General features: G+C 39.5%; 1 protein-coding gene across 4 annotated transcripts in view; it reads left to right on the forward strand.

Moving 5' to 3' along the window:
* The window catches only part of ANK3 (ankyrin 3), a 336,993-nt gene that overhangs the window by 35,034 nt on the left and 283,273 nt on the right, over nucleotides 1-18,686 (forward strand). The window contains exon 1 of one of the 4 annotated variants that reach the window (XM_085583165.1): nucleotides 14,125-17,631. The exons of 2 other annotated variants lie outside the window; for them this stretch is intronic. In XM_085583165.1, coding sequence (XP_085439291.1) covers nucleotides 17,569-17,631 — 63 coding nt within the window. In that variant the 5' untranslated portion in view covers nucleotides 14,125-17,568. Of the gene's footprint in view, nucleotides 1-14,124; nucleotides 17,632-18,686 lie in introns of those variants that run through there. One more of the 4 variants, XM_085583169.1, reaches the window with a different exon arrangement.

Consider the following 18,686-nt stretch of genomic DNA (forward strand, 5'->3'; position numbering starts at 1 on the left):
GAAATAAAGGTATGTTACACTCTTATGCCTAAGTGTTGGCATTTGAATAATTATTCCCTTTCCCTCTAAAACACCACCTGGAAAATGTGTGAGAAACTTATAGTTGTCAAATGTGCAACTTTCTCCTTATTTCCTTGGGTTTAGTCCAGTAATGTTCTGGTAGACACCACCTTCTGTTATGTCAGGCCTGAATAAGGTGGACAAAATCACCAGATTTCAGGATGTTTTGGACAGGAATTTTCTCATTTGCTTTTCCCTCATCTGTTGGTTTGGGTGTTCCCCCTTCTGCCTGGGTAGCATTTGTCTTAGTTGATTCCTTGGCAAATTAAAAGGCAAGACAGAGGATGATTTACTGCACAGAGAATGAGGTGTCCTTTGAGGTTTCTCTAGTTTTGTACTGCAAGTGGAGAGAAGTTGTCACATAAGTTGTCCTGGTTGTCACTGTCACCTACAGAAGCAAATTATGAGCACTGGGGCTGTGGGAGTCAGATGCTCACAGACTTGTGGCATCGTCTGCTCAGTGTGTCTCACCTGATTGTGTATCTCAGCTTTGCCATTGTTCTCCCTAGGTGTGGAAACTGTTTAATAGAATAAATGTCTTTTGTTGTATTGATGCATTTCTCTTCCTCAATAAAAGCATTTGGCAGAGCTGTCTCCTACTTATGCTTCAGATTTGCTGGACCTAGTGACATGTTTAAAGTATCAAAGTGGGCAACAAGCTTCAGTGGGCAAGTGTGTCACTCAGTTTTCTGTGCTGTGTTTTTATTTTGTGTTTTAAGTGTGAAGGTTTAGAAGTGCTCTGAATTTTGCTGTTACAAACATTGTATGTGGTCATCCAAACTACTCTGATTCAGCTGAGAAGGATGAAGACTAGTCCTGCAGCTGCTACTGTCTCAGAAGAAAAGAAACATTCTTGATCACTTCCAAACCTTCCAAGCAGCTGCACTCAGCTCTCACACTGACACTGTGACATGAACTGGTACAAATGTCTCTTGGCAACCCTGTTAGAACTTTAAAAGTGTCATAAATTTAAATAAGGCAGGAATATTACAGTGTGAACTGGAAAGGAATTGGAAGGAGTAAATGGCTGAAGCTGGCACTATTTGCCTTTAATCCCTTTTCCATGTTCTAACTGGGACAATCTCGGATACCTTCTGCTGAGCTTAATGCACGTAATGGAAGAAGCATGGCTCTTGTTTTTAATCTTCTTGGGGGCTGGAAATCCCTTTGAATGCTCTGGAAAGCTACTTCCCATGAGAAAGGAGGGAAGAAAGAGGAAAGCCGTTGTTAAACTTGTTTTTTTTTTTTGTTGGGTTTGTGTTGGTTTGTTTGCCAAGGTTGATTGTATAATTGTTGGATTATGTGCAACAAAGCTTTTGAGTTAAGGAAGCTGAGCCTGGCTGTTGGCCTTGCACCTGCTGCAGAGCTGTGCAGTGAAGTTGTGCTGCTGCTTCCCTGTTGTGTTGTGCTCAACTCAACCTGAAACTGAACCTTGCATTGCCTATACTGAGGGAGGAAAGCAATGTTTTCCAGCAAACAGCCAGAAATTTTCCTGCTTAGCAATCATTCTCTTCTTTTGCTTTCTGCTTGTCCTCTTGTAGCACTGACCGGGGGGGACAACTGCCTGGTAACTCTTTATAGTGGGAATCTCCAAGTTAAATGGCCATCACTGGTCAGTATTTCTTCCCAAGCCTTGTGCTCACACAGTCACTGTGCACGAGGCCTGTGTTCATCCCAAATTCTGCTGTAATATTCCGTTCCTATTCTTGTTCCCTTGAGGGCTTAGAGTAGAAATTACTTCAGTATGTGAGTTACTGTATGTCTTAATAGCTGAGGGAAATACATTTCCCTTTAAATTTCACTGACAGAGGTTTATGTTAACAAATTAGTTTCAATTTTCTTGTGAGGAAAGTAATATGGAATATAAAACATTTTATAAGTAAGGCAAAGCTTAAAAAATATGAAGACTTCACAAAATTGTGAAAAGAGCTAAAACCATTTTAGTTCTTTAAACTGTATGTTTTTAAACTGACAGTCTTTAAAAATGTAATTACTTTCTCTTTGCCTGACATTAAGGATGTTCTTTTTATTGTTGTTCAGAAGGTTATCTCTTACTTTTACACCTCTCTTGTCATGACTCAATGCAAATTCCAGCATTTTACTTATTTCAAGAGCTTTGAAGAAGCTGATGTTTGAGACGAAAGCTTTTTTTTCATTACTTAAATTACATATTTGTGTGGGATGAGAATCAGATGGCAGCATTTCAGAAATGTAGTTCACCACTTCAGTCTTTTGTGCCAGTCTGGTCAAGGCTGTGATATAAGGGCTTGGAAATTAGAGTTGGCATCTGTAGGCCCCTCTGTTTAAAGCTAAATTGAGTTAATAGAAATAGCCAGAAGTAAGGACTGGAAAAAGCCAACCCAAACTGCAAGGCTGAGTGTTGGAAGACTGTGTCATGAGGTGGCTCTTGGTTGGTGGTGCACAGTGTGGTATGTCCAAGGCCATGGAGAATAAATGGGCCTTGCAGAAACCCTGTAGAATGATTGAGCACTGTTAACCTTTATATGGTGTTTGCTGATCCAGGTATGTGCACTGCCAGGTCCTGGAATTTGGGAAATGCAAAAGTTGTTTTGTAGTTTTTTTGGGGTTTTTTTTGTTTTTTTTTTCTTGATTTAACCTTGAACGTAGCATATGTAAGAGTAACTGAGGAGCCTTTTGGAGACTGCTCAGGAATCAGTGGCATTAAAAAGCCCCACCAAAATAATTTTCAGGAAGATACGATGACTTTAAAAACATAGTATTTGTTTTTACACTTTTGCCATAGGATGTCTTATAGCTATGATCTGTGCCAGGGCAATAGATGGTCCCTCCTCCAAAATTAAGTTTTATTGTCAACCAGTGGAAAGAGGAAAAGTTCAGTGTTAGCACTGGTTCTCCAGCTGATAGTAAAACTTCTTCTTGCAGTGTGCACTTTATATTGCCTTTTTAGCTGTGTTCATACTTAGCCCTGATGGGCATCTGAGGTCTTTTGAGCTCCTTTATGAAGATAAAAATATAATGCAACTGCATAGCAAATGAATGGGTTTTGCCTTTAATTTTTGCTTATGGTTATTAGAAGTCCCAGAGGAGGCTGTTATTTACACAAAGGGTATTTGCATGTTCCTGTACTTTAAAACTACAACGAAGATTTTCAGTTGTAAAATAAACATTTATTTTATAAAGTGCAAAGTTCTACTTGGAGCACTGAGATCAGAAAACAGATGTACTGATTTGCAGGTAGAGTAGGGGCAATGTTAGGGATTTAGTTTTAAATAGCTGAGCCTCACTTGATGTAAAAAGAACAATTTACTTAAAAATGTTACAAAATTGTATGTAAATCATATGTGAGAATTGGGACAGGTGGAGTAATTAGATGCAATTTGCTAGATGGTAAAGCAGGGAAATGTTTCACAGTTGTGAGTGTTTAAAAGCATTATCATAACTGTGAGTTCCAATTTAAGTTTTGTCTGCTGTGCAAATATGAAAACTCTTAACCATGGGGGGGAAGGAAGGTATTTTTTTTTTTCAGTGTTCAGGAGTATAAACCAGTGAGCTAGCACAGTTATTTCTGACAGTTAAATATTGCTTTATCTGGGAACTTATTGTACACTATTCCTTTCAGAACAGTTTCATAAATTCATACATCATAAATTAATGGTTCTCAGGAAGACAGGATGTTCTTTCAAGTTTCAGTTAGATCTGGTTTGTCTTACTCCATGCAGGCAGACAGTCATATATTAAATACAATCAAAAATTGCTAAGCCCCTTGGTAATTAGGTGCCACAGAAATGTTGTTGTAGTGGCCATCAATAACATCAGCAATCAGCAGAACCCTACCATTTATTTTTTCCTAGTATCAGTGGCCTATGGTTTGGGTTTGTGTAACTTATTTGGCCTTTTGCAATTAAGTGTTTTCTATTGGTTGTTACTTTCTGTATTCCTGTTTTTTTTCCAGTAGGAATAAAACCCCAAACCCAGTAGCAGTTGTTAGCACTTTCTGCCTTTCTTTCAAACAGATTACCATTTTGAATTTTTCTCCTCTAATTACAAGCAAGCTTTTTTATTTCCTAATGCAGCAATTTCATATGCAAAGTGCTGGGCAGGAGGTTTATATTCCAACATACTTTCCTGGCTTTTGAAGTAACAGGACAGAGTGATGCCCCAGCAGAAGATGGCAAAGCTTCTGGGCTGGCCTCCAAACTTCCATTATGTGATCACTTTGCTCCATCTGGAGCACCTGTTGGAGGAGAGGTAATAAGTGAAACCTCACTCCAAGCAGTGGCTGCTCACAGAAACAATCCCCAAGGACAGGGAAAGCCCTGCACTGTAACAAACCTTGTCTTTAGTAACATCAAGAGATCACCCAAAACGGGGAAGAGAACTGGTGAAGTTTGCCTGAAGAGTCAGGGGTACCAGTCACTTTGAGGCAGTCTTCTTTAGACAAGCAGATGACTTTGTACTTCTTATGAATAGCAACTACCCTGAATTCTCGCATCCTGCCAGCAGCAGAACTGCCTGCCTTCCTTGGAGTGGGAGACTGGGAGCTCTTCTGTCAAAACCAGACAGAAACTGTGTAACTTCTATTGCATTTTTTTTTTTTCAGTCAAGTCAGAATCATGAAAGGATTTAATTCCTTCCTATTATCCCTTGAGACAAAGCTGAGGAATGAGATTGCTGCTAATCCAAAAAGTATGAGAGATTGAAAAAATATTGTCCCAGAGAGGTTTAAAAGAGGATGAACCCAAAGCTTTGAAGCCTGTGAGGAGGAAATTCAAGCAGTAACTGAATTTGGTAGTTTGTGACCAAGAAGTGATCTATCATGGGGGGCAAGAAGGTCCAAGCTGCAGAAGGGCTGAACTGGCTAGAAGCAGCAATGTCAGAGACACAATGGATCCCTGTATGGGGCTAGAAAAATATCATGGGTACTCTCCTTTATGCTTATAATGTCATTGGGTACTTGTACAAAGGGAAAGATGGGCTTGTACTTCTAGAGAAATTCCACTGTCTGTGTTCAGTCTGATTACAATCAATCAACCATCTGATAAGCTGTTACAAAAAGTGATCAATGCATTCCATTTTGAATTTGTTAAAAATACTGAAAACTTGAAACAGTTTGTGCTAGCAAAGTCTTGCAGCTTGAAATGAAATAGTTATGTAAATTGGAACTGTTTTAGTGCTTTAAAGGTGCTTTAAAGCATATGCTAAAAACTTTCACTTTTCTCTACATATGTTAATAATAATGATGTATCCCTGAAGCATTTATGACCTCCCCTGGAGTTTTAGAATCAGGTGGACTTCACAAAATCAGTAAGTAATTTGATAAAGATTTTGAAAATGGGTATTTTAAGTATAACGTTTCTGGCTAACAGTCATTGGGACTATCAATGTAAGTTAAACTGCCTTTCTGGCAACAAAATTGTATAAATATAATAAATATAAACATTATTGTATAAATAAAATATATGAAATTGCTCTGAAGCACAAAGCCACGGGCAGATAATGAAATATGAACCTTACTGATGCAGCTTATGGGAAGCTGTTCCTGGTACTGCCTCCTGTTATCAGAACACAGGTTTTGATGTTGAGGGCACTTGAGGTCCTTCTTGCAGCAAGGAGATCCTGTAAGTGTGGCTGCATAAACAGTGTGGAGGTGGCATGTGGATAATGTGTAAGATTGTGCCATGAGGAAAAACCAGAGTTGTGAAGGTCTTTTAAACAGGAATGTTATTTCATGTGGCACATCAAAATATCAAGCAGGCAGGAGTATTTTTCCTTCTGGTAATGATCCACTGCATTGTTAGGGCTTAACTAGTGCAGTAAGTGAAAAGTAACACTAAAGAAGATTGTTTCAAGGTCAATGTCACAATGTCAGAGCTTGCAGTCTTTTCTTGCTGTTGTTTCTCCTGCTTAGACTAGAAATATATATTTAAACCAAATATTTAAAAGAAATGTTGGCACCTCTTTTTTTTTTTTTTTTTTACAGTCAAGTTTACTGTTGAGGGTTTGCCTCTTTGGAGAACTTCCAGATTAATGACAGTTCAAAATGGTAAACAGAAATGAGAAAAATAGGGAAATAGGGAAACAAATATAAGAAGTTAAAGTTCATAGTTTTTATAGTAAAAATTGTATCAGTAGGTCTCCTTTAATGCTCTATGTCAGTTTCAGTTGTTGATAAATGTAGAGAGGTTTCTTTTTTCTAACGTGCTTTCATGGCTATAATAATTCACCTATTTTGAGCTTGAAAAACTTCACACTAATTTCTCATATTTAAAGTTTTAGAAAAGCAGTGTTTATTTTGAGGCATTTACACATGAAACTGAAAATTGACCAAATAGCAACTTGTGATCCTAAATGTCTTTAGAGAAGGAAGCTGCTTATAATAGTAGTGGAAAATGAGCATTCTAGTTTGAATTAATAAGGAAAGATTATAAAGATATATAAAGGTTTATACATGTTTTGGTTTTTCAAACTCAATCCATGTTGGTGGTGTTCAAACCAATGTCAGTGTTCTTGCTTATGCCATAATATGGATTACTTGAACCTATTGATTACAGGTTTTTAACAGCTGTGGCTAGAAAGCAGCAAATTATACTCTCATGTTCTCCAGAAAACACTGTGACTTTTGCCACAGAAAATGCTATGAAATGTGATGGTAAAATGCTCTTTGGAAACCAGATGAGTTGATATTTGCAAATATTCCTTGTATGAATCTTCTTTGTTATGACTGAGGAGATGCAGGCAATGTTTGGCAGCTCTCCATACAGAAATGAGATGTTGGAAAGCCCTTGGAGAGGTGGTGCAAGATAAGGATCCTAAGCTGGGGAGAAGGAAAGAGCTTTTCAGCCCCTTTTTTACCTCTCCAGTCAGTTTCTTTAAGTTATCTGGGAGCCAGAGGTTGCTGTGCTGTTGCTGTCATACACTTCAGCAGACCCTTGACTTCCACTGGCACATCCAAGAGCTCAGATGATGCGTGTTGTCCTTGGGGTAATTTTTCTTTTTTTCTGCAAAAAAAGCATCTGTCCTTCCAGCAGATACTTAGGCCAGTACAATGGCTGAGACTCCTCATGGGAGTTTAGAATGGGCTCTGGAAAAAATTCCCAAGAGAGGTTTATGTCCATAAATATTAGATGATTATCCATAGATAATTTGTGACCACTGAAGAGTATTTGAGTAAATGTTTTGTTCAGCAAAGTAAAATACAGTTTAGAGCCTAGGGAAGAAGACTGGTTGAATAAGACTGTAGCAGTGGATTGGTATTTGAGAAAACAAACAGTTGTTTAAATTTTAATTTGTGACCAGAAGGGCTTCCCTTTAATATTTTTGTGCCTTGAGGGGGTGAAAACTTTTCTATATCCACTGAGTGTCTAGTGTTACCTGGTGTTTGTAGCAGAAATAGCAAAGTTTGCTTTTACCCTGCAAACCTGTTGAAACTGGAGGTTATTATCCTTTAATAGGACAGTAAGTTGGCAGTAGGATTGTAAGGTCTGGTGTAATGATCTTTTCCTATCTCAAATTTTGGCTAAGGTACTGTATCCTTTCAGGTATTTCCTAAAAGGAGTGTTGGATTATTTTCAGAGTCTGTGGAGAGTCTGAAGTCCCAGCATGGAGGTTTCTGTGTGTAATGCATCAATATTACTTGTTGTGAGTTTTGATTGCTGCCAGTTAAACAATACAGTATCATGAAGGGTGCTTTTAAAATAAACCTTATCCTCCTCATCCCAGCTTCTTGGAGAGATCTGAGTTGCAACTACTGGATTTTTGGATTTAATGAACATACTTTCATTTCAATTTTAATTCTCTGCCAATCATTCACAAGGTTCTTTGATTCCTGTGATGGTCATTAATAGATTAAGTGTTCCTCTACATTATAGTTACTGTATTTTTCATACTTGTACTAGTAAAGATTAATCTGAAGTGAAAATGAGCCTGAATTATTACAAAGAGCTGTTCAGCAGCAACAAGGGTTATTTGTTTTATGTGGATAATGAGAGGAGAGCCCTTTTCCCCCAGGGACCAGCTTCTGCAATGTCATGCTGCACAATTTCTTTTCTTGCATGGCTCTCCAGCTCTGTATTCAGCAGATTACTGGAGTACTTGAAAGCGAGCAGTTCTGGGAGAGGGAAGGCTGCACACAAACTTATTTTCATCAGCCTGGCAACACCACCACCCTGAGCATCCATTTCCAAGTCGTGTGGCCGCTGTCACAGCTGCACCACGAGCATGGTGTGGATCATGACAGTCCTGTTGTGTTCTGTGCAGCACCTCCCTGGTCTCAGACAGACAAAGCTCTTTTCCTTTCCTTCAGTAATATAGAGAGAGAGACACTTAGGTTTACTTTCTCCTTTACCTAACTGTGCCCAAAAAAAGCTGCTTTCCTTCACTTCAGCAGTTCTGCAGCGCCACTGTGAAAGTTGCAGATGTGAAGCTCTAGGCCTTAAGTGCACGTTTCATATTGCTGCATGCATAAGATGTGCATGCCATAATGACACAGTGCACCTTAACATCTTAGCTGCTCCAGTAGAGGATTCTTTTTCCTATTCACTTCCAGCTGGTAAGAGGAATTGAAAAATATATTGGAGATTAGGCAAACATGCTGGTTATAGCCATTTTTCACTGACATTTTTCCTTTCAATTTTTTGGATCCTTCCAAATAATATTTTTAAAAATTTGTTTGTTTCTTTAGGATTTTGTGATTTACAAAACCATTTAATCTTCGTGGTGAAGGTTTCAGAGGTTTCAGTCCTCCCCAAGCTCAGCTCTACAGAGCTGAGCAGCTCTGTAAATCACAGAATAAGTATCTGGCTTTGAGCACGAGGCCTGTGCACTTGTTCCAGACAGAGATTGGCCCTGCTTGGTGTTCTCCAGATCCCACCCAGCTCCTCTCTCACTGCTCCTCAATAGCAGAGGAGCAGGAACTAAGAGGGAGAAGTTTGTGGATGGAGGTAAAGGCAGGAAGGTCACTTACCAATTACCATCATGGGCAAAAACAAGAGTTGGGAAAGATTATTTTCTTGCTAAGATGGAAAATCTGTTTTCCTCATGACCAGTTTGATTTTTTTATTGCAGAAACCAGGCAAGAATAGAGTAATGTATAGCTTCCCCCCTCCTCAAATGCTTCACGGATATTTTTGGTAGACTTTATTCCTTAGCCTGAGCTTAAAGGAAAGGCAGTTTTAGGTGGTGTTTCTCCATGATTTGGTTTTTTTAAAAATTGTACATTTTAATAGAGAATATTTTTGTGTAGTTCCAAATTTGAGAAGATTCTTTGATGTTCTGTAGACACGGAAAAATGGAATTTATTGATGGTGTTTGTTTTAAATCTCTGTAATGTGTGTTAGGCACAAAGCCGTACATTGTTATAGTGTTATAAATCAACAGATTGTAGGAAGAAACTCTTAATTTTCATTCAGGTCTTTGAAACAAATATTTGACAGATCTTGATAGATGGAAGTTGTCCCTTTTGAGCTGTGTGTAAATTAACTTCATAACTCCAATTAAAAGTGTGTATTTTTAAAGACAGGCACAGACCCAGGGCAGCCTCATATTATTGATTGAGAGTTGTTTTTTGAAAAGAAAAACTTTAATTATTTTCATGTTAGGTAGTGTTATATTTTGAAAAGAAAAATTTTAGTTATTTTCATATTGGGAAGAGGTGAAACATCAAGCTACTTTTACTCTTTCCATGAGATTTAAGGAAAAAAAATCACACTGAAGCGAAAAACATTTGTTGCTGTGAGATGTTGAGATTCTCTGGGACACCACACATTATGGACATAGGGTGAGGAGAAAGTAAATGTAATAGTGTTTCTCTTTATATTACTGAGTGATGACATTTAGTGCATTTTGCTGTTTGACCTCTTACACTCTCCCTCCAGTTTAGTCTCTCTTGTCTCTCCATTATCTGTGAATTTATTCCCATCCACGGATCTTCTAATGAGAGAAATCTAATCATGGCCAGCATACAGCCTGGAATGCAAATAGGATATGACCCATCATCTGGTGCTCTGTGAAATAATTATGGCCATCATTTCACCTCTTTTTGTATGTGTTGTAGCCTGACCATAAAAACGAATGCTTTTATTGTTGGAGATGTTAAAAAAAACCCAACAACAAACAAAACACTCAAACCAATTATTAATTTTTCGTGGAAACAGCCTTACAGCCTTTTTAGGCATCTTTTCCTTCCTAAAACATGGAGCAGGAGAAACATATTGTATGAGAGGCAGGAGTGAAGACAACCCCTCTTTTTTCCTTTCCCTGCCCACAAATGTTTTTTCCTTGGTTGTTTTTTTTTTTTTGTCAGAATGTGAAATAACCAAAACATGTAAGGAAAATTTAATCCCTGGAGGGCAATAATTCTGATTTAATAGTTTATATAAGCTTATTTACCTCAGGACTATATTGTAGTATAGCTGTCTATGTGCAAATATAAACAGACTTCTTTAGATAATATTGCAATAACTGTTAACAGTGTAGACTGGGTATCAAATTTGGGGGTTTTGTCTTTAAAAGGCACTTGGGCAAATTACTGTTAAACAGCTCCTATACATGCTTAAGAAACTATTGGACCATAATAGGCCCAACAGTCAGGAAGCTAGAAATAATTTTTGTTTTATCCCTCAGTGGAAACTTCATTTATTAACTTGATTTAATGTTAAGTATTTTTCAGTTAGTGCTGTGACTTAGTACTTCTCTTGCAGTTTTAAATTTATGTTTACAACAGATACTTGGGATATTATGATTTAAATTAAAAGGTAAGAAATGAAGAAATTGTCGCCTAACCAAAATATCACAAGACCCGTTTTTTTCTCTCTAATTAGGCAGAAATCTGCTAGATAGCTTACTTACTGTGTTTTATGCTCCAAATGGGTTCCCAAAGTGGAGTTGCTCCAACATTACTTTTTTCCCCCCCATGTTTAAAAGAGCAGCTTTTCTTGCTGCTGTGATTTCATCAGTGAAATTCGGAGGAGCGTCTGGCTTAAAAAAATCTTGCAGCCTGGGGCCTTAGAATCAAAGCTAAATTTGGGTTGTTCAGCACTTGCTAGTTCAGTGAATTTGTGCATAATCTGCCATGAAGGCTTGTACCATTTCCCTGGCTGGTGAAGCTCCTGTCCTTTTCACAGTGCTTGTCGCAATCAGCGCTGTCCTGGGGAGGAGGCTGCGCTGTGCCCGAGTGTGGAGCTGCTCCACGGCCACCTCCACGGCCACCTCCACGGCCACCTCCATGGCCACCTCCACGGCCCCACATCCCTGTCTTCACAGGGGTGGTGTTGGGCTGGATCTGAGAGGCTCTGACCACAGATGAGCTGTTGTCTGACAAACAGCCTGGTGGAGCCCTGTGATGACAGCAGCCCTGGCCAGCCGGCATGGTGGCACCGTGGCGAGGTGGCACACACCTGCCCCTGGCAGTGCAGCTGCCACACAGCCTGTGGAAACCAGCCCTGGGAGGTGTCCTCTCGCATCCCAAATGCAAACATGGGGAGACACTGCATGCTGGGAAGCACCCTGTGCTGTCCAAGTCCTGCCAAGGTGCTGAAGGAAAGGGACATTGCAATACCTTGTCTGAAATGTTGCTTGGTAGGGTGGGGAACTGTGGAGGTTTGTCCAACATGGGCTGCTCTCACTGCCATCCTTCCTCTGCAAGGCTTTCCTGACAGCAATATGTGTGCTTAGTATAAAACTTGACCTCTTAGCTTAGCAAAATGGTCTGTTTTTCTAGGCTTACATTTAAAAAAAGGTTTCTAAAAAAGAAGGTTTGAAATAAAAAGGTTTTGAAAAACACTACAGGAGTGAAATCAAAACCAGGATTTTTCACAAAGTATCTCAGCTGGTAAATAAGAATTTATAGAGCTTGGATATAAAGTATGTTCTCTTTATGTAACAGTGTTTTCAAATGCAGTCAGCAGAGAATTAACTGTGCTAACAAATTTTGCAGGACTTTTGTAATATGATTCTTTTTTCCTTATCTAATTATTGGATTGGTATTCCCTTATTAATGGATTGGAGTTCTTGCAAATTTCAGCTACTGAAGGATGTTTTAAGGCAAGCTGATTTACCCCCTGAAGGGAGTCAGGGAAGGAATTTCATCTCTTAGCTTCCTTTCTCCCTGAGCGTAACTTCCCAGCCACTCTGGGCTTCACTCCCAGACTCCCTTCAGTTCTGTCCTCAAGGGATGTTTGTCCTCGAGGCTCTTAAATTCAGTTAGCTAACATATGTTAAAGTAATTGTGAAGGCAAGACAGTTTGGATCTGATTTGTGTTAGCATCTCATGTTCATCCCTAGACTTAATACAAAAGTTCATTTTACCTTGTTAACCTGAGTTGTTTAATCATTGGTTGTATTTAATTCTCGGTGAACTTTTTGAGGATGAGAATTAATCTTTTATCTAATATCAGTATCTGTCCTCCTGAAGGAGTTTTAGTAATTCCTTTCCTGCTTCTTTCCTTTCAGAGGAGAGTGCAGCTCTCTTAATCGAGAGTTTGGTCAGAGGTCTCTTATTTCTTTAGTTGATTTCTGCTTCTACCCTGGAATATTGTTCCAGGACTGCCATTTAGAGGGAGGGAGGAGATAGTAGGGCAGATGTAACCTACAGCATGGAATTTTAGGCCGAGAAAATCTTCAGGTTGGTAGTTCTACAGTGGACTTTGCCAGCAAAAGGGTATGGTGTCTAGGTCGTAAACCACCACTCCATTCTCATAATCTTAGCCTGAAGATAAGGGGTTTTTGGTTGTTTTTCTGTTGACATGGGATAATGGACTCTTGCACATGTGCAGCTTTGCAAACAAGAGCAGATTGGTAAATAGGCTGGGTTAGATGTCTAGTTAATGAAGTCAGTAATGCCAATATTTAAATTGTGATTTTCTCAAGCTGCTGTTTTGCTCAAATTATGGATTTGGAAAGCAATCTAGACTGAGCTGAAAACATTTTTCATAGCTTTTAATGTTTTCATAAAGTACTTCCTTTCATATTTGAAAGGAAAATACATATTGTACATTGACTTTTGGTTTTAATTTTGTAAGAGAAAGAGGAGTCATATTAATTTGCCTTCCATACTCTCAGCACAAATTCCAGTCCTGTCTAGGTAATACTTGGTTTAACCTTGAGTTTTGGCTGCTTTTAGTGTAGGATATTGCTTGAGGAAGCACTAAGCAGTCCATCTGCAAAGTGATCCTGCAGTTAACGCTGAATGCCGTAAGTTTTTTGTTAAATTAAGCTTGTGGGTTTCTGCATGTATTAGGAGCAAGCTGGCTTTTTGGCTAGCCTGCTTTCTCCATGCTCTGAGTTCTGCAGTTAGGCTTTGGAATTGCTTGGCTGTTTGGATCTGGGTAAAGCAAGGAACTACCATAGCCATTCATTTTAGATCCCATTGCAGGCGGTTACAAAACAGGTTCCCAATAACAAGTTGTGTCCCCCTCGCTTCTCGCATGCAAGTCACTCTAACTTATAAATAGAACTGTCCTGATAGACAGAACTTGGCCCATCCTCTAGTCCTCTTATGCGAGTTATTTTGATTTAAAAATAGAACTGTCCTAGAACTGATACGTATCGAGGAGGTTGGGAAAGTTCACTTCCAGGCAGTGCTGTGATTAAACAGCAAGTTACAGCAAGATGTGTGTTCTCATCACCCATCAAAAGATTTCAAAGCACAGTAGCTTGAACTTCACTTTTCCAAGCTGCTGTGCATTTTCTTAGAGTTAGATTTCTGCATGTTGCTCTTTTAGCTTACCAAGTCATACAAAAATACACAAAAGTATGTGCACGTCCACAAAGGAAATGTTGTGAATGTTGGAAAGATGAAAATGCTTCTGTGAGCAAGGGCTACCTAGATAGTAGATAGGAGCTGTAATTTGTAATTTATTGAACTGATGCTTTGATCTTTGCATTACTGCAGTGTCTTTAAGCATATGTTCTTTCTGAATGCCAATGCTTCCTTAGCATATTTTAAGGTAATTCTGCCCTGGTATTTGCTCTTAGGTTTTTGTTGGGTGGTTTTTTTTTTTGTTGTTTTTTTTTTTTTTGTTTGTTTGTTTGTTTGTTTTTTTTTTTTTTTTGTTTGGTTTTTTTCCTTTTTTTCCTTTAAGCTTTGAGCTTTTCTTTAAATTTTCCTTGTCTCCTGTTGTTTCTTAAAAACACAAAGTTTTTTTTAAGTTTAGGATTTTTGCTTGTGACACACTTTAATGTGCATAAGAGCCTTTTCTTGGGTGTTTGAAAATCTTAATTTTTCTAGGCAGTCTTGTTTGGCATTTCTCCTTCCATTTCAATTGCCTTAGGCATCTAAGTGCACAGAGTTACACTGAGCATGCCAGAAACTTAGGAATGGAAGAAGGATAATCTGAATAATTTCCATAGTGTAATTTAGAGACAGACTGATGTCAGCAGTTGCTTGATAATAGTTTTAGTATCAAAGTTAATTTGTGGTTCTACAGAGGAATAAAGTTGAAAGGCATGATTTGAAGAAGAAAAAATAATTATTTCTTTTTTTTCCTTCCTCCAAGCCTTTCCAAAGAAATCTGTTGTGTATTTTTATTAAGTACTCTAATATCTAGTACTTAGCTGCCTCTTTTGCTTCCTTACCTGGGGATTAAGAACTTGACAATTTTTTTGAGGTAAGGAGTAAATGAAAAACAAGACCTCATAAAAGTGTCTAAATGTTGACAGATGAATGATTATTTCAAGTGGTAGAAGAGAGATTCATTACATTTCTTTTCAGCAGGGTTGCTATGGTTAGCTGAGCAATATGGGAGAAGAGGAGTGTGAGAGCTTTTGCTACCTCTCTGAGCATCTTGTGACTATAAAATTCTTCTATTGCTTATCTAGATTTTTCCTTCACATTCTAAATATACCATTGCTTGGGAGATAACTCATTTTTGTTAAAATGAGAGAGAAAACATGAAAAATTAAAGGGGTTCTGAAGTAGGGCACTGATAATTCAGTATCTTCTGTGCTACCTGAGTTATAGACAGGATGTGATGTGTTAAAAAAACCCTAAAAAACAGTTTCTATCTAGTGGGCTGGACTTGTGGAGGTTCCCATTGGAAAAGCCAAAGTTCAGTGGCAGCCTGTGATATTCCTCCATTGGCTGCCTGTGATCAGGGAATGGTTTCAATGTGTCAGCATCTGGCAGCTAACAAGTTGCTCTGCTTATAACATTTTGATTTAAAGAAAATTGCTTTCTATGCATACATTAACTAAGCATGACACAAATTAGAGGCTTCCTTTTATCTAACTAATGTAAGGGATTCAAGCCTGAACTTATTTTTAGGAATACACAGGTAATTGTGCTTGAACTCTATCTGTATGGACTTAATTCATAAAGCAATGTGTTGTCCAGGTGGATGCACACATAGTTGAAGAGAGGAGGTTTGCTTTGTACACGCATTAAGGATGGGATGTTATTTTGATTGTTTAAGCATTGTTTTACCCACTGTTAACCAGCAGAGAGCAGTTTAGTTTGTAGCATAGCATATAGAAAAAGTGAAATTGGCATAGGCTGGGGTGCTTTTTTGTTCTTGGAGATGGCCATTAAAAACAAGCTGCCAGTGAAAATTAAATTCCTGTGCATTATCAACAGCACTTGTGTTTTGTACCAAAATATTGTCTATAAGTACGGATTTCTTTGTATGTCAGCGACTTAAATGAAGATTCAAGGTTAATTTTGGGCAGCGTTCTGGCAGTGTTTATTTAAACTGTGCACTGTATGAGGTGCAGTTCCTCAGAACACCAACTTTGCCAGGCTGAGGTGGGGAATGAACTCCCCGGTTTGGAGCCCCAGGGTCAGCTTATGCCAGTTTGTTTCCAGCCCTGGAGACGGCGAGCACAAGGACTTGTTGCCAGCACACAGAAAACAGCTTCCATCTGATGGTGCTGTTGTGGTGGCTCACTGAAATTCATTTGTAGGGAAGGATCCAAGGAGAAAGCTTTCAGGCAAATAGCATTATGAATCAGTGCATTACATCTTCTTCTTTTCTTAGTCTGCGGTACGCGTGTTGTTTGTCGTGAGTGAAATGCTGCTGAAAGGAGGGTGAGGGGCGAGAAGATCTGAAAGAGGCAAGGCAGGAGGATCCCGAGATGAACCTCAGCCACCCCCAAAATGCATGTATTAATTGGTTGTTGCCCGTTGAAGGAAAACCTCAATATGCAAACAAACAGCCAAATATCACCCCCACCCTGTAACCCCCCAGCAAAATAACAACACAGCAAACCCTCTCACTGTCACTTCTGCCAACAACCTCTGATTGCTTTCACCTCAGAAATGGGCAAACTAGCATTTTGCTACCTCAAGTGTGCAGTGCGAGCACAGAGCATGGGGCTGTTGCAGGATGTCTGATACCTGTTCCACCCTCTCACCTTCCCTGGAGGGGGGATCCTGAGGGGCAATGTAGGAATGTGTGGCTATGCCTAAAGAGGTGCACAGCCTGAAATGTGGTAATGACGGCATTCAGACGTGTTGGATGGCTGCTGTCATGGCTGTTGGTAACCTGTGGTTTGTGTGTAATGTCTTAATGGGCACGGAGGGGAGAGAATTACTGCTCTGAAGTCTCTGCCTTCTCCTTTATTTATTTTTATTTTTTTCCATGAGACTTGTAGGGAAGTAGCCAAAGCATTCAGCGGAGTAGGTGGCAGCATGTGGAAACATGATCTGTGACTTGCCCGTCGTGCACATACATGAGGCACGTAACACTTGTGTGAGAGCTGCCTTTGCAGGGACCCTGCAAATCCTGTCATAGGAACAGGCGGACAAGGGAGGAGCAAGCTCGCACAGCCAGGAATAGTTGTAAACGTGTGTTTTGCCGAAATGCTGTTGCTGCTTTTATGCGATGAATAATTAATATTGCAAAGCTTATTGTTCAGAGTGGCAATTTCCAGGTCCTTTGGACGGGGATATAGAGCCGTTGGAAACGTAAACCTCTCATCTAGCAATTTCTTCAGCAGCGTGTTGTGCCTTTTATTGTTTGATTCTGCCTGGGAGTGGCTTTAAGATCCAGTAACCCGATCTTTTATCACTCTTGGAGGCTTCCTTTTCTGGTATGCCCTGATGCATTCAACACATGTCGGTATTGTACGCGACCGGCAATCCGAGCGATTCGGGCTCTCTTTCCGTGTCTGCGAGGGACGAGCGGCGAATCCTCCTTGGGTGAGCCCCTGCGAGCGCTGCCGCTAATTGCTGCCTCCTCATCAGCTCCGTCCGTGCGGGGCTGGCGGCGCTCCGCAGCACCGGCGGGATCTCGGCTCGGGACTAAAGACTGGCTCAGGAAGAGAGGGGAAAACGCCTTTGCTTTCCTTCAGGCCGTGGGACTGATGTGAGAGCAGCCCGTTTCTCGCAGGAGCCAGAGCCAGGCTATGGGCGATTCCCGGCGGAGCAGGAGGAGCAGAGGCTGCCTTTAAAAGCAGTTATTCTGTTACTTGTCTGAGAAGCGTCAGCAGATGGACTTTGGTTTCAGCGCTGCCAATACTTGAGTGGCTTTGCATGTTGGAATACAAGCAGTGATCTTTTATTCCCCTTCCCCTGTACATTTACCTGCTGAAAAAATGAGTGAGGAAGCAAAGGAGAAAAATGCTAAACCAGCTCACAGGAAAAAGAAAGGAAAAAAGGTAACTCCCTGTACAGATGGGCCACTCTAATTGTGTTTTTGACTCGTTTTGTGTTCGACCTATTTGCTTCTGGGTGTGGAGTGGCTTTGGTTTGATAATCTGTTTTGAATAAGGATGGTGGTAGAATCAGGATGGTTCTGTTTATGCTAGATGCTGATGGGTGTGTTCTTTGCTGGAATCAGTATTACCATTGCAACTCAGTTGTTTTGCATTATTTTAGTATTCCTGGCTTTAAATATAGGTTAGTTACAGAATTTCAATGTGATTATAGTTTTCGTAGTGTATTCCAAACATAGGATTACAAATAAACAGGTATCTGAATGAAGCCTTTTTCAAAGGAGAGACTGATAATCAACATGTGCTCATGTAAATGAATATTCTGGACGTGGCTAAGAAAAACAAGTTTACAATAAGCATTAATCTTATGAAAGCTATATTTTTTTGCTGTGTGTCACTTTGATCAGTTTTATATATTTTTGGGGTTTGAAAATATTATGGTCAGTTAAATTCTGGAATAAAATTCCAGTTTCAGTGCGACTGATTTCTCTTATGGCGTAAGCCTTTTGCCTGAAACTGTGCTTAAAAGGCAAATTTGATTATTACCTTCTGTGTTGCAGTTTTTTGCTTTCCTGATATCCATGTAATTTCTACCTCCCACTTGGAAATGGATGATTTTCATGTGTTTATACTCAAAAAAACAGATTGCTAAATCTAGGAAGTACACTTCTTCAGCTTTTTCTAACTTGTTTTAAATATTAACTTGGTATCTTAATTTATAATGTGAATTCCCTTGACTTCTGTAGAAAAAGACATCTGAAAGGTTTATTATTGTTGCAGAGAATATATTCAGACTCCCACCCTTTATTTTCTGAGCATGTGTTTGCCTTCCTACCATGTGAAAGTGTATGACAACCTCATGGTTAATCCATTTCCTTGGTGAAGGATTCAGTACAGATGGTTGAAAAAGCAAATTAAACCATATTGGCTCTTCTATTCTCCCAGAATTGCAAAGAACAGCTTTGGAAGGAGGCATGGAAAGATATAATTGAAATCAC

Source organism: Lonchura striata, chromosome 6, assembly GCF_050655825.1.
Source record: "Lonchura striata isolate lonStrDom1 chromosome 6, ASM5065582v1, whole genome shotgun sequence".
NCBI lineage: Eukaryota > Metazoa > Chordata > Aves > Passeriformes > Estrildidae > Lonchura > Lonchura striata.